Below are 17032 nucleotides of genomic sequence, written 5' to 3' on the forward strand. Positions count from 1 at the left end.
TCTATTTTGTCTTCTAAATGTTTTTAAATTTTGTCTTTCACATTTAAGTTATTAATCCATTTGGAATTTATTTCTGTGTGTGTACAATAGAAACTGTCTTCCTTTTTTTCCCATGTGGACAGCCAATTATTGAAAAGTCCATTGATTCCCCAGAGATTCTGCAATGCCACCTTTTATGATATAAAGAGCCCATATACATGTGATCTGTTTTTGGGCTCTCTATTCTGTTCCATCAGCCCATATGTGTATCCTCATCCCAGTACTAGCATCGTAATTACTACAACTTTATAGAAAGTTTTGATATCTGGTAAAGCAAGCTTCCACAACGCATTCTTTTTTGTCAAGTATGTTGTGGCTCTTTCTCTGGCTTTTCCATATTAATTTTAGAATTAGCTTGTCAGGCACTATGTAAAACCCTATGGGGGGTTTGAACAAAATTGTATACAATCTATACATCATTTTGAAATGAAATAAAATCTTCAAGACATTAAGTCTTCTTATTCATGAACATGGTAGTGCTTTCTGTCCCTCTATTGAGGACCATAAAAGTTTTCCCATTTAATATGTTAATATGTAAGTTATATTAATAGATTTTCTAGTATCATCAATCATTTGCTTCCTATTTGAGGATTTTTACCCCTACATTAATCAGTGACATTGGCCGCTGATTTTTCTTTCTTGTGCCATCTCTGTGTTGAACGTCAAGGTTATACAAGTGTCACAGGAAAAGCTGGGTTTCATTCCCTCTTGTTCTAGACTCTTAAGGAGTTTGTCTAAGATTGAAATAATCTTTTCCTTGAGATGTTTGATAAAACACACTTGTAAAACCACCTGGGATGAGTGTTTTATCTGGAAAAATATGTAAAGATATTGATTCAATTTCTGTAAGTTAAATAACCTATTTAATTTTTCTATTTCTTCTGGAGTCAACTTTGCTAAATTATTTTTTTCTATTTTGCCTTAGTTTTCAAATGCTGGCATAAAGTTGCTAACAGTATTTTCTTATTATTTTAAAAATTTCTGCTGCATCTGTTCTTTGTGTTTGTAGATTTATTCCTTTATTTCATTTTAGTTTTGGGAGAAAGCAGAAATAACTTTGTGTGTTTAATCCACTACATTGATGAGAGCAAAATCACACAGAAGGTTCATTCTTCCTTATGTATAAGACGGAAGTAATTACAGAACCCCCTAAGGCTGTTGTATTAAGGATTAAATGAGTTAATACATGAAAAGTGTTTAGGACAGTGCATGGCACACAGTCAGGGATCAAAAACATCATGATTAAATGATAGGGAATTCAGTTCCACTGAGATGATGTCACGTTTTTGTTGACTGAAATTTAACAATCTTAAGCAACAGTAACTGGTTATGGACTAGACTCTTTTAAAGAGGTGATGATTGATGTGGTTGACAATATTCTCATTCTGAAACAGTCTGGGTGTTTGTGCCCTGAAATTATGAACTGCACGTATGGTGTAAAATAAAATGTAAAACAAAGCAAGAGGTCGACTATAGGCTATTCTTAACACATAGTGGGCAATAAAAAACAAACAAAAAACTGAGTTCTTGATAAGTAATCACTAACCAAAGAAATAATAAAATGATGAAGGTATAATAAAAACCATAAGGAAAACTCTAGTAGTCTCAGAGAGTTTTCATTATTAGGTGCCTTTTATTCACAGGTAAACACGTAACTGACTTTATCCACAGGCCCTTCATTAGGGAACTCTCTGCTTATGAAAATATTTTTCTACTCTCTCTAACAGAGGGATGCCTATTAGGCATTCTACCTCCAGTCAATTTCTGTATATAAGTTTTGTCTACAAACAAAAACAACAATAAACCCAGCAAACAGATATTGAATTATTTAGGCGAAAGTAAAGTGATGCCTGTGATTTACTTTGAAATGCATAAAAAATAAGATGGATCACCTGCAATCCCAGCACTTTGGGAGGCTGAGGTGGGTGGATCACTTGAGGTCAAGAGTTCAAGACCAGCCTGGTCAACATGGCAAAACCCCATCTCTACCAAAAACACAAACATTACCTGGGTGTGGTGGTGCGTGCCTGTGATCCCAACTACTTGGGTGACTGAGGCAACAGAATTACTTGAACCTGGGAGGTGGAGGTTGCAGTGAGCCGAGACAGCGCCACTGAACTCCAGGCTGGGTGATAGAGTGAGACTCTGTCTCAAAAAAAGAAAAAAAAAGATGGACTAATGGATGCTATGGATGATGAATAGTTGAATAAATACATGATAAAGCAACTGGCACAATGTCACTAGTAGAATTTAGATGGAAGTATATCAGCATTCACTGTAAAATTATTTCAACTTTCTATAATAGCTTAAGAATTTTCATAAAAACTATTGGGGAAAATGTGAACTCTTATACTTAGCAAGTGAAAAACTAAAATAAAAGGAATATAAAAATATTTATATTATACACACAGCAAAAGTTATATAGAAAGTTCATTATAATTTATAAAAAAACATCAAGACACCTATAAAATAAATGTGAAAGGATATTAACAAAATACAAATAAAAAAATAAACCCATGGAAAATATTCAGTTACCTCTAACCAAAGATGTAATTTTAAAATTAAAGTAAGCCTAAAATACCATAACATATCTACTTTCTTAGCAGAATTAAAACACCTGAGCACACGCACGCACACTCTCTCTCTTTCCTGGCAAAGCTGCTGTGAAAATGGTGCACTCATCTACAGCTGGCAGCCTTCACTGTAAACAAGCACCGCCCGTTTGGGAAGCAATTTGGCAGTCCCTAAATAATAGTGCTTATCAAGTCCTGTGACCTGGTGTCCCACTCCTTGGAATATAACTGCAACAGTCAATAGAAGCCAAAAGATGTTCACTGCAGTATTATCTACTAAAAGGATTAAATCATAATGAACAACCTAAATGGCCATCAAGAGAAGAATGATACAGTAAATAATGACACATCTGTATCATAAATATGGTGTAGACATTAAAAAATGACACTAATCGAAGCTCATGTAGAAATCTGCAACATGTTCATAACACTCAATCAAATGGAAAGCTATTTATAATTGTGAGACTACAGGAATAAATGAAATGTGCATTGGCACTGTAAAAAAATGAACAATTAATGAAAATGACATGCTGCCATATAAAGGGACTGTAGCTGACTCCTTTTCCTAAAATCTTCTTTCATCTTGCCGATGTATCTTTCAATTAAAATTAGATCATTACAAAGTGAGTCTTAAGACTGTCTACTCACAGTGCTGAGTTTGCTGCAAATGATGAGTATCCGGCGTTCGTACAGCATACTGGCGTACAGATGCAACATGTTGTTGACATCCACAGCCACAAAATATTCTGTCAGATTTCTCTAGGAGAAAGAAGAAGGCATGGTTTGTGGCTGATTTTGTTTCTTCTTATTATAACAGTATCTAATAAGAGCATAAGAAACAGAAAATAATCAGAAAGTATACTCTCTTCTTTCCCTGTCCTTTTCTTTCTAGCCTGAAGGCCAAATCCCCCTCCTGTGTAAAATCATGAACAGTAAAGTTGGAAGACACCTTAGAGAGGAAGGAGCCTGAGCAATTACATCTTTGTGTGGTGATTACAACATGAGGTTGCATACAGCACTTAGGTCAGTTCCTAAAGGTGAGCAGAACAGGAATTCTACATGTATCTTACAAATGAGGATACCAAGACTCAGAGAGATTCTCCAAGATGGAACAGTCTAATAAGCAATGAAGACAGGACTGCTGCTCAAATCTTTGGGCCCCAGATCCTAGAACCTTCCCGATGTGCTGTGCCATACGCCTAAGCAAAACAAAGTACCCAGGGACCAAAATGCTTCTGGCACTGAGCCCGTTTCTGTCCAGGAGATGCCACCCACGAAGGCCAGGCGAGCTCCTCTCCTGTCATCACTGCTGGTATCCCCTCCTTCACAGTTTACATTCGCTAAAACGGCTCAGCTGGAATTAAGGCAATTTTGAACATTTACAATTTCCAGGTATTTCATTCAAAAGGGGGAAAAAAAAACTGAAGACAAACAGCAGCAAGTTGTGACAAAGCAGTGTTTTAACTAGCTTTTTTCCCCCCTGTAGCCTGGGCTTCATTCTTTTAATTAGTACTATAGATTGGTACTCTTCAGATTTCAGAAAAAAAATGGAATGTGTTTCATTTATACAATGCATTCTATACCCACCTGACTTTAACAATACACATGAATATGCTAATTTCTTCAATGTTACAGGTTTTCAATGCCACACAATATAATCCTCTGAAAATGAAAGGGGTTGGGGAGGGAAGGAATGCTATTGCCAGGGGTTGCAGTTTATAATGATTAAAGATCTATAACCCATAAATTGAAGTAAACCAGGTGGATTTTACATGCAAAATAGCATAAAGTGCTTTTCAACAATGTTATGGGCTGGGAGTAAAACCGGGCACTTATCTTATAATTTATTATTGTTTGACTGAAGTACCAGGTTAACCATCAACCTTTATAAATACAGAGCAACTGAATTAATAGCTCTATATACTAACTACCTCTCAAGTGCCAGCCACTGTACCAGACACTGTGGATGTGTAATTGTGCAATCTTCACAAAAATCCAGTGAGGCGTTATTCTTTCCAATATAAAGAAGTCTGGGAGAGGTCAGTAACTGGCAGATCTGACTCCACGGCCTATACGCTTTCCCTTACACCACATTGTCCCTCTTACGCACATCCATCATGGGAAAGGTTCACATCTATTATTAAACATTTCACTTAATCTTCAAACTGCTCCTTGAACTAAGTATTATTATCCCTCTATAAAGATGAGAAAACAGTGGCACAGAGAAGTTGTGTAATTTGACAAAGGTCATGAGGTAAGTGGATGTGACATGATTCAGTCCTGAGTGGGTCTGTCTCTAAATCCACGCTCTTTGTATTCCACACAAAATTGTAGGTAAAACTCATATTTGGAAAAAGAAACAAAACAAGATCAAGTATGCCTAAAGAAAGGGAAATGCTTCTGTTAAAAGTTACTGTTACCCCATTCACGGAGTGATGTGTATGTGGCAGGCAACAGGTGTTCTTTCCAATCTTCCCAACAAGCCTGAGACAGGCATTATCATCTCCATTTTACAGATGAGGAAAAAAAAAAACAAAAAACTGAGCCTCAGGAAGCCTCAGTAGACTTCTAAAGGTCACCCAGCTAGAAAGGGCACAGCCATGTTTCAAAACTACATCTCCTCAATCCGAAACTCATACCCTAACCATCACACCAACTTGCCTCTTAAACTCAGTGAAAAACAAAATAGCAAACACCAAAGGCAGTCAGAAGGAGTCACCCAGTGTATCTTGGTTCCTCCAGTGGACGGAGGAACGCAGAGCTAATGATGTAAGGGTGGGGTTTGCTCTGAAGATGGTGACATGGCACAGCTCTCCTCACAAACAAAAATACAAGGCCCTTCACTGAGCATTTCGGTAAAAAGCTTAACTGCTGATGAATTACATGAATTTTTCTTTTAGGAGAGGATGGAAGTAAAAAGAAAATAGAAATGAGGAGCTTAAAGAAGGCCAGAAAGCCCATTAGCACTTTTGACAGATCCAAAGATAACTCTGAAGCCACCAAAACGTGGCCTCAAGAGTCTGCCAAGAAGCTTCACGCTGGGGAGAAATATGTTACACAGCTTGCCGTCCAAATAGGGAGACACAGCGTCAGAGACAAATCCTGCGCCTTATTTTGGTGGGAGAAAAAAAAAAAAACCACAAGGATACTTTTGTGGATGGAGAAGGGAACATTTCTGAAATAAAAACACCATTTGATTGAGGCATGTTCCCCATCTCCAATCAGATTCTGAGCGACTCAGGTGCTTGTTCCAAAAACTCTACACAGGTATGTTAAAAATATGTAACATTTAGCCAAATTCTCTCTAAACTGTCATGTACTTTTTTTGGTATTTCTCATCCCATCTGTGCTGATTACCAAGATATTTGTGTCTAAACAGAAGCTGTCTTTCTTATCTGCTTCCTCCCCTGCCTCTTTCCTTCTGGGATGCCACCCGCCTGAGCGGGTGGGAGTGGGTGGGAGCGCCAACAGCCCTGGGAACCTCGCTCAGCCGTGGGAGCACCTGTAGGGCAGAGCGGGGCCCCGGGAGCAGCTGCAGGGAGCACTCGCAGCTCCCACCAAGCCTCAGTTCAGAAGCAGGCCCCATAGAGTCAGGAATCTCCCTCCTCCAGCCACACCAATCCTTACTCTCTCAGGCCTGCCATGCCTTTTCATACCCACAGGCCTTTACTTCTGCCATGTCCTCTGCCTCGAATGCCCCGCTCTTCCTTGAGGACACCTGCTTACTTTTCAAGGCCCAGCTCCAATGTCACCTCCTCCCGGGAGACTTCCTCAACTCATTTGTCAAGCTCCCCTGTATGCTTCCATTGTTCCCATCTTCCAGTAACTCAGTATTTTTTTTAAGTATGTTTTTGCCACGAGACTGAGGTCCTGTTGGGTGAAGCTGCTTCTCCCATCATCCAGCAGTTTGATGAGAGCAAGCTCGGTGCAGGGAGGAAGCAATGGCTGAGGGCGCTGGTCCCTCCCTCGGGCGAGAGCAGTGCAGCGAGGAACGCACCAGCAAAGAAGATGGACCACGTGGGACATTAGGAAGAATGTAGCATGTGACTCTGGAAAACCCGGCTCTGAGTCGGATGAAGCGATTGATTACTCAGTAATGGTGAAGAACCTATAGAAAAAGAACTGCCACTGGAAACTGCACAAAGGCTGGTAAGTAGCTGGGGATGGTGGAAGGAGGGAGGGGTGACTTTTCATGGTATCTGTGGCTACATTTATTAAAAATGTAAATAAATTAGTGGTTTATCAGGTAACTGGGGTGAGGGCTGTACACAGAAGCAGGTGTTCATTTCACAGCCAGGCCAACCATATTTCTCCGATGGGTAAGATCAGAGGATAGGAGAAGGGAGGGCTTCCGCAGCAGGCTGTCCTCAGTCAAGACTACAGCCAGAACACATTACGAGCTTCTGCTGATAAAAGATATGAGATAAACCACTCTCCCAGCCCTTTGCTTCTTCCGTGGACTAAGTCCCCATCCTCTCATTTCTATCTCCTATAATCAGGCAATCAACACACACTTATTTAACTCCTATGTGCCTAGCACCCTCCCAGGAGCTAGGCCTGCAGAGATAAACTAACTGTGATCTCCATTTTCCTCCTTACTCTGGGGTGAGAGGGACATTAGACTCAGAAATCCAGTATGCAACGTACCATGGTTGAGACTACACTCCAGGCATGGCTGAGAAGCCTCGCCCCCTTGATGGATATGCAGGAGAAGGCTGGAGAAGTTGTGACAGAGAAGACATTTGGTCTGGGCCTCCTAACAGGGGTTTACTCAGTGGACGAGGGAAGAAGCATATTCCAGGCAGCGGCAAAGACAGGGTGGGGACAGGAGCTACAGGCAGGGAGGAGAGTGAGGGGCAGGTGGGGCGGGAGAGCAGGGGGCAGGGGAGCTAGGGACAGGGCAGTGCTGAAGGATCCTGACATGATCCTATTTGTGTTTCAGAAAAATCTTCCTAGAGGCTCTGTGGGAGACAGATAAGAGGGCAAACAGGAGACAGAACAGTCAACTAACAGGCTGCTGCCATATTCTGGGAAAGAAATGATTAAAATATATGTTAAAATACCAATTCAGGTCAAAGCTTTGGGTGTGGATGTCACAGATAATCTACAAAGTGGAATCACAGGACTTGGCGATGAATTAGGCTTGTGGAGGGAAGGAGAAAAAAGTCTCAAATGACCCCTGGGCTTCCAGATTACTATGCACCATACTTGTCCACTTGCCCAAATAGGTTTTTAAAGGAAGAGTCCATTCTTTTAATAAAGGATAAATACTTCTTATAAGTACCATAATTCCTGTCAAACATGGTGTCCCTGGCCACCTCGTCCTAGGCCTAGTGTCCTGGGCTGTAATGCCACCATGGCTGAGCCTAAGTAACTACTTTCTTCATTCTCTGCCAATTACTTCTCTGTGTGACTCACCTACTTGGAAAGGAAAACCTTGCTTTGAGGACTAGTTCCCAGCTTCTGTGCTCAAAAGGTCTCGGTTTTCTTAGTGCCAATAAGTTTTTAGGCTTGAGGATATTCCCTTCCTACTCATGGAGTTTAAACATTATTTCAGTTACACATACATTTATGTCTCCATGAGCATGTGCCTCTCTACCTAGCATCTCTTCTGGCCACACTCTCTAGGGCTGGGTAGCACAGCTACAAAGCTATCCACCACCCAGGCTGGAAAGGGCTCAAATCTGAGGAAGGTCTCTGGACAGAGCAGCCTGCAAGGTGCACTTCAGAAGAAGCCTGCAACGCACAAGCTCCTTAGACTCTTGGCTTCCACTTCTCATCTCTGCAAAGAAACACTGGTAAGCGTCAGGTCCAGTGCAAACCCCTGTGGCTCTAAATCCAGACAAAGAGAAAGGGAATGGCACCTGGCAAAACCCCCATCCTCCCAGGAGAAGCTTCATAATGGCTGCTCCCTTATAGCTGTCCCTGCTGGCTCCTGTACCAATCCAGGTGGCTGGAGACTTGAGGCTCACTGTGATCTATGCCTGAGGTTATGAAGCAGGTGGGGGTGGTAGCGATGGGGTGAGTTGGAGTGGGGTGGGGATGGGAGGGGATATAGTGGGGCTTAGAGAGAAAGCGTCTTAGGTTCAATACCTTAGGGAAATGAGATAATCCTCAAACCAAAGAACTGACTCTAAGCTGGGTACTCCTTGGAGCCTTCGAAACAGATGCTAGTCCGCCCCACTGTCTGTCATTTTATTAGTCTTTGTGACTTTCCACTTCATACATGGTACACATGATAAAGACCTACTGTCTTGTGTCTGAAGGCAGCTTCCAAGGCAAGAGGCTTGGTTTTGTCAGTGGGTCTTGTTTACTGAAATAACTCCTGTTCAAATTATATTTTACCATAATATAAATTTTTAAAACCCTCAACTGATTTTTTTTTTTTTAAGAATTTAACTAACCTTAGTTGGGAGGGATTCTTTAAAGGTAACTGTAAATTTGGAATCTAAAACAATCTGCCTAAGAAAGAATCCCAGAAATTCACATAAGCAATCAAATCAGAGAAGTGTATTCTAGAAAGGAAAGCAGAGTTTACCCAGAGGTCAACTTTCATCCCTCCAAGTGAATGGAAAAACCATTAGAATAAACAATTACCTGACAACTCTTAAGAGCAACAATGGAATTCTCTATAATCACAGTTCTTGATAATAGGTCTTCTACTACCACTTCAACTTTGTTTATGTTTGAAAGTCACGATGAGTTCATAAATCTTTTCTATATCATGGCGCATCTTTTGACAAAGTGGAGTCTGGGCAATGTTATATGTAACTGTCCATTCTAACTGCTTTCCTCGCATCATTAACCACTTGGTATGACACCAACTAGATAATTAAGACAGGTTTGTTTAATATTCCAAATGAAGGTCTATATGATTATCCATTAATCAAAAGTAAACTTCAAAACCTGGACACTTAAAAAAAATCCTTTATACAGCTGGTTTACAATGTAATTATTACTATATAACTGTTCATGATCTGTGACTTTTTTTAAATGCAGGTCAACTGTTTAAAATTTATAAAGATTTATGCTCATTTAATTATTGCCTGCATAAAAATCACTCCTACATGTGTTATCTTGATAGACAGAGAAAACCCTGATGAGCAATTACAGAGTGATAGTTTTTCACTGAAAGGAAAGAAAATATTTTTACAAAGAAATTGTAGAAATAATGAGAATTAACTTCAATGGGGATCTGAAAGGGAAAAGAATTAAATTTTTACATTTGCTTTTGATTAATGTCTGGGAGACAAATTGGCCCAAAAGCCAACTGAAAGGAATTGTTCTTTTTTCTTCTCCTGGGCGGGGGGGCTACATGTTAATTCATTCATTCAGTCATTTGTTCAGTCAATAAATACATATTGGGCATCTATTCTGTTCTGGGTATAGTGCCACAGTGAAACAAAAAATACTGATCTCTGTCCTTAGAGAAGAAGAGAGGACATTTTACCAAACATTCATACAATTAATTATATAACTTACACGTATGATGAGCAATTTCTTAGATAGGTAGGGGGAGCCACGGAGCCAGGGCCCAGACCCAGCAGCATCTCAATGCTTGGATCATACTGACAGGTGTGAATCCTGGTTTTAGCATTTCCTGGTTTGGCAAGTTACCTCACATCTCTGGGCTTCATTTCCTCTCCAGAACAGAGATAACAACCATACTATAAGGCTGTTGTGAAGATTTCAGAACATAACAAACAGTGCCTGATCTGGTCCACAGTAGATGCTCAATAAACACCAGCTTCTTCGTCTCTTTTTTTACACTAACACTTCTCTGAAGCTGTCCAGGAGAACAGGATTATCTGGTGATAGAACATTATTAAGTTCCATATCCCAAAGCCTATTTATCCTTTTTGTTGCTTATGTTCCTTAGAGGAGATAATCAATAAATATTTACAAACCATCCATATTACAGGCAGTGGAGCCCTGGGCTCCATTTGCCACACCAGTTCCAAGCTTCAGACATTCTGGTGTGAAAAGGGCCTGCTAAGACACTTTCAAGGCTCTGTGAAATACATGCCCCATGAAAGGAAAATAATTAATCTCCATAACCATGAAATATGAGCAAAAACCTAGAACAGATGTACTCCAGGAATAATGTTCTTCAGCCCTCAGCCACAACTCAGATCTCAAGGGAGGTTAAGACTAGAATTATGGGAGAGCCAAGAAAAGGAGAAAAAGAAACAGACCACTGAAAGCAGCATCTCTATCACACCAGACATTGTCTTTGGACTCTACATTTAATACTTCATGAGTTTCTCACATTTTCCTTTTGTAGATAAGGACCTAGAGGCTCCAAGAAATTGCCCCAGGGTCCCAGGGTAGTGAAGCCCAGAGTCTGGTTGTCTCTAAAATTCATGTTCTTTCCACTACACCAGATCATAAAGGAATAACAACCCCACAGTTATTGCTTGTTTCAATTTGCAATGCGGCAATTTAGTAATTTTAAATTAATCCTTGAAAAATTATCAAGAGATTAATATGCAAATTTGAACATGGCTAGAGCTCAATAGTGATTCTATGACAAAAACCACACAAATTGGTCCTACAAAAGTTCAGATTCTCCTTAGAGGAAAGGCTTTCCTGCTTCATTTTGTAATTTGCTATATTTTTTAAAAAATCATTTCCTTTGTTTTCCTCATGAATAGAACACGTCAATTCCAGGGAGGCAGTGGGGTACAACAGGAACAAAACCTTACAAACCTGGGTCGCTGCACCCTGCTTACGAGCAGACCTTGCCACCTCAGCTCTATGGGTTCTGGGCTCCCTGTCTGAAACGGGGCTCACGTCTACCCCTCTCGGAGTAGCTCTAAGGATTAAAGCGGAATCATGTACGGTAGGAGTCTGGCAGATTGGTATTACCATTCCGCTTAGAAACAAACAAGGCTAGCCTTTTACTGGTTTGCAAAGGAGGATTTAGGGACAATGGGTCATGCACAGGGAATTGGTTCATTAGTGGCAAAACCAGCAGAAGGAATGTAAATTTTTTAAATAGTGGGGGCAGGAGAGGTAGCATACAGTATAGACAGGCTTTGGAGGTAAGGCTATGAGAGGACTTTAAAAAAAACTTCCTAATCTCAATTGCAGTTTTGAAAAATTAGAAATGATCAGAACTTCCAGGTACCTTAAAATCAAGTTCTTAAGAAATTATTTGTTCTTAAAAGAAAAAAAAATTTAATGTACCTAACCTAGGCAATCATTTTTATCATAACATTATTTATAGTAGAAAATATAAATGTCTATTAGTAGGGAAAGCATAGTTAAAACAATTAAATACAGTGAATTAAACGTACATTTATCTTTTCTTTCTCCTGATACCACCCTCCCAGAAAAAGTCACAGTAAAAGAATTTTAAAAGGCACAAATGCCGAAAAACAGGAAAAGAGTTAGTAATGGAAGAAAGAGATCAAATTTTTGAAAGCCAAAAAGCAGATGTGACTAAAGAAGTGGTTTTCAACCTGGGGCCATTAGTCCCCCAGGGGGTATTTGGTAATGCCTGGGGACATTTTTGGTTGTCACAGTTGGAGGGGACTGTGCTACCATCATGTAGTGAGTAGGGCCTACCAAGGCTAAATATTCTACGATGTAAAAAACAGCCCCACTCAACAAAGAATGATCTGGCCCAAGCTGACAAGTATGTGACTGAGGTTGAGAAAAAAAGCTGAAAGCTACGGATAAGGTAGGCAGGCACAGCACTGAGCATTCAGCCCAACTCATAGCACAAAAACAATTCCAAAAAGGAACTGGAGACACCCAGAATCTCTGAAGGCTAGGAGAGGGGGTGCAAATAAAAATAGGAGTAATTCAATCCCGAGGATCTCCTCTCCCAGTTCACTGAGCTTGTCAACAGACTTTCCTGCACCTCTCCAGAGGAATATGTGTTTACTTTCTAGAAGAATGGAACCAGAAAGGCCTGGGGACACCAGGTATGGTTGAGGACAGGCAATAAAGCCTTACACTGGAAATGAGTATTAAATGAAGGTATACATATTAGATGTTGACATGTCATAACCCACCATTCCTACTCAGCTTCCAGAACACTGGTATTAAAGCATATACTCCCAAGGCAAAGAAAACAGACCAATCCAAAGGAAAAGATTCTGATACTGACATTTGAGAGGCCCCTGCCCCGAAAATAGCCACACTAGTTCCAAGCTCCAGAAATGACTGACAGAGCATCCAGTCAGCTTTTTAATGCCTCACTCTTAAATGTGATGGGCCAGCCATTTGAGGAAAGGCTCTACAGTCAAAGTTATGGAACAAAACAAACAGAAGATAGGAATATTGAGCAAGAAAATAATACAAGGAGAAGAACAATTTTTAAAATCTATAAATAACAGTCTCACAGATGAGTGAAAATATTAATATAATGGCAGAAGTAAATTTCCAAAGGTGGAAAGATTCGCTGAAGAAAGTGGAGAGAAAACTAAAAGAGAGAGATGGAAAATAGGAGAGAAAAAACAAGAAAACATGAGGAGCAGTACAGGAGATTTAACATTCTATCACAGAGGCCCCAAAGAAAGAAAGAAAAATGAAGAGTAGTATTTTTTCAAAGAAATAATGTGAGAAAAGTTCTCAGCTCTAAAGGACATGAGTTTCCAGATTAAATGGAACCACCATGTGCCCAGCACAATAGATGAAAACAGGCCCCTAGCAAGGCACATCACTGCAATTTCAGGATACCAGGAGAGACCATCAAAGGATGGTTACAATAAATAAATCACAGGAATCAGAATGGCTGAGACTTCTTAGTTGCAACAGCAAAGCTAGAAGTCAGTGGAGAAACATCTTCAAAGTTTGGAAGATACAGTAATTTCCAACCTAGAGTTCTACACCCAGTCAAACTATCAAAAGAAGAATAAAGAAACTGGGCTCATGCTTGTAATTCTAGCACTTTGGGAGGCCAAGGCAGGCAGATCACTTGAGGTCAGGAGTTCAAAATCAGCCTGGCCAACATGGTGAAACCCCATCTCTACTAAAATATACAAAAATTAGCCAGGCATAGTGGTGGGTACCAGTAGCCATGACTATTTGGGAGGCTGAGGCAGAAGAATTGCTTGAGCCCAGGAGGTGGAGTTTGCAGTGAGCAGAGATTGTGCCACTGCACTCCAGCCTGGACGACAGAGCAAGACTCTGTCTCAAAAAGAGAAGGAGGAAGTTCTTTTTAGTCATGCTAGGTCTAAAAATGTTGCCTCTAACAAGTACTTTCTCAAGAAAACTACTGGCACATGTTTCACCAAAACGAGGGAATAAAATCAAGAATGAGAAATATGTGAAACCCAAGAACGCTTATGTGACAAAAAGTTGTATAAGAAAGGAAAGGTAATCTACTAACTGCTTCAGCATGCTCATTAAAATGTAAACAGTAACTTCTGATTTAATGTAAAAATGCTCTAAAGGTATAGAAAGAATGGGAGAGGGGAAATATGTGACTGAGAGAATGCTATTCTGTGTGTTTCGGGGTGGGGAGGGTTATAGATGGTAAAAGACCAAAACTCATCTTCTATAGGAAAATCAATAAGTGATATCTGTAACTGAAAAAAAAAAAAGATTTAGCAATATGAATAAGTTATTCAAAAATACAGAGGGAAACACAGCTGCTAAAAACTTGAAAGTAGCTGGGCAACTTGAAAATTGCTGGTTGTCATCAACAACTATGTAGTACTACATGTTTTTAAGCCATTAATATGCATTACTTTCATAAGAATAAAAATAACACTAAATAAGTATATCATTAAAAAGGATGAAGCAGGTAGATATGAACACCTTTTAGAATACATTAAACCAAAAAATAGCATCATATTTATGTTTAAAAATCATCTACAACACACACAGGTACTCACACATATAACACTAAATTCCTAGAGAAAGGTTTCATCAAACACTTGAGGGAAAGTGGGATTGGGGTTGGGACGGATGGTGGTAATGGGGGCCTTTCATTTTTTTCTCTATGTATTAGTATTAATTTTTTTCAACAAAATATTTGTGAAGAATTTTTAATGACATAGATGTTCATAGTACATTGTTATAAGAAAAACAAATACAAAGTGTATACATTTTGTGTGCTTTTAAAAATGTAACTTTCGAAACTTAACAAAAAAATTAAAAGAATACTTTTGTCTCAAACAAAGTATTACTCAACCCCCAATGTAAGCAATGGAAATTAACCTGCTCTGAATAAAACAGGAGCAGGGATCCAATGCTCTGATCAGTTAGCCATCTACCTGTGAGGCCTTCCAGGGCTCCCAAAGCAACACTGGGGTTCCCGGTGGCACAGTTTGAAAACTGCATGTCATAAAAAGGAAGGACGAAAAAACTCAAAAATAGATCTCTGAGATGGGGGATTATGCTTGATTTTTCTTTCACTGTTGTATGATATACATACACACATACCTTTCCTATGATTTGGTACTATTTAAGTAATAGTTATCTGTTCCTGAAACACCTATATAACCACCTAAACCTGATAGATTTTTCGAAGGATGGAGATTGCAATATAGCTTTATTAATCTTTTCAAGTTATTATTCTATATTTATATTGCCTATTTCTCAAGCCAACTATCATTTGTCTTTTTCTAGAAATTTTCTCTTTTCACAATCTTTAAATTTATCAAATAAGTTTAAAATTTTATTCTTTTCACAAATTCAGTTTTTAAAAAGTACTATTTTTCAATTTTACTTTAACAATGTTCCCTAATAAATTAAATTACTATTTCTTTTTCTAGTTTTGGTTATTTTTTATTACTATTCTTTTTTTTTTTTTTTTTTTTTTTAGCTTCTTGAAAGTCAAGTTCATTGTTTTCTAAATTTCTTATTTATATAAAAACATTCAAAGCTATGAATTTTCTCCAGAGTGTGGTTTTGGCCACATCCCTAAGGTACTTGTTTAGTGTCCTCATTGTCATTAATTTCTAAATAATAACTAATTTCAATTTTTATCATCTTTGATCCAACTGCTATTTCAAATAGATGAATATTTTTAAACCTTTAATTATTATTATAGTTTTCATTCACTGCTATAAAAGACAGTGACCTGTGAGAGTTTAATACGCTCTATTTTGAAATTTTTGGTATGATTTAGTACATGATCAATTCTTGTAAATGTCCCATGGCATTTTAAAATAATCCTTCAGTAGCCTCCTTCACAGCCTCTGCTTCTGCTCTTCCTGCACTACTTTCCCACTTCTTTTTGGATTTCTCCACTGTCTATACTGAATTGACTGCAACTATCAGTAATCATCTCCTTTATATTATGCAAATTCCCAAATTTTCTGGCTCATGGTAGCTTCCTCTGTCATTAGGGAAATAGTTTTCTCCTTTTGCTCATCATTTCAATGGAATTTTCTGAGATGAAAGGTAAAAATCATGGGCTCAAAGTATAGCACAGTATGTAAGAGCTCTGTCTCAAGAATCCAGAAAGACCAATACTTGAATTCTAACTTTACCATTTATTTCCTGTAGGATCTTGAATACGTGACTTAAATTTTCAGGGCTTCTGTTTCCTTATATTAGATAATTATGGTAGTTACTATGTAAGCCTGTTGAGAGAGCTAAATGTGAAAATGGAGAAAAGTACCAAATATACCATATTTCGAGTAGTAGTACTCAATCAACGTTATCCATTGTTGCTGAAATGGGAACTCTGGTCTGAATTTTTTATTAATTAATGTCAAACGAAAAGGATGCAATATTTTCTACCAGTCTGATCATACAGATAATACACTACATGGATATGCTTGATAATCCCAACTTATCAAGACTGTTATCTAATCACAATACTACAGCCTAACTTCGTTCATTACATTTGATCACTTGACATTTGTAATCTGTTCTATAGACAACCCTTAGAAAAATTTCCTTTCTGTGAATCTACAGTAGTTATGAAAAGGTATACCACATATTCAAGTACTTTTCTAATCAAGCATTCAAGTATACGCCCAAAAGAATTGAAAGCAGAGACTCATCCAGGCATTTGTACACCAATGTTCAAAGCAGTATTATTAATAATAGCCAAAGGGTAAAAACAATATCTACTGATCCAAGCATCTATTGCTGGATGAACAGATATGCAAAATGTGGTCTATACATACAATGGAATATCATTCAGCCTCAAAAAGGCAGGCTATCCTGACATATGGTTCAATGCAGATGAACTTTGAAGGCATTACGCTAAGTGAAATAACTCAGAACAAAAGGACAAATATTGTATGATTTCACTTACGTGAAGTACTATATGGAGAGTAGTCAAATTCATAGAGACAAAAAGGAGATTGATGGTTGCCAGGGATTGCAGAGATAGGGTAATGGGGAATTGTTTAATGAGTACAGAGTTTCAGTTTTGTAAGATACAAAAAGTTCTGGACATTGACTGTACAAAATATGAATGCATTCAAAACTACCGAGCTGTACACTTA

General features: G+C 38.7%; 1 protein-coding gene across 13 annotated transcripts in view; it reads right to left on the minus strand.

Annotated features, from left to right (window-relative positions):
• The window catches only part of DENND1A (DENN domain containing 1A), a 544832-nt gene that overhangs the window by 266007 nt on the left and 261793 nt on the right, over nucleotides 1-17032 (minus strand). For all 13 annotated transcript variants that reach the window (XR_638101.3, XM_031654873.1, XM_031654868.1 and 10 more), the window contains one exon: nucleotides 3261-3371. Coding sequence is in view for 12 of the 13 variants with exons in the window: in XM_031654873.1 (XP_031510733.1) it covers nucleotides 3261-3371 (111 nt within the window). In the remaining variant the exon portion in view is untranslated. The remainder of the gene's footprint in view (nucleotides 1-3260; nucleotides 3372-17032) is intronic.

This window comes from Papio anubis, chromosome 13 (assembly GCF_008728515.1).
Source record: "Papio anubis isolate 15944 chromosome 13, Panubis1.0, whole genome shotgun sequence".
In the NCBI taxonomy this organism is placed as follows: Eukaryota; Metazoa; Chordata; class Mammalia; order Primates; family Cercopithecidae; genus Papio; species Papio anubis.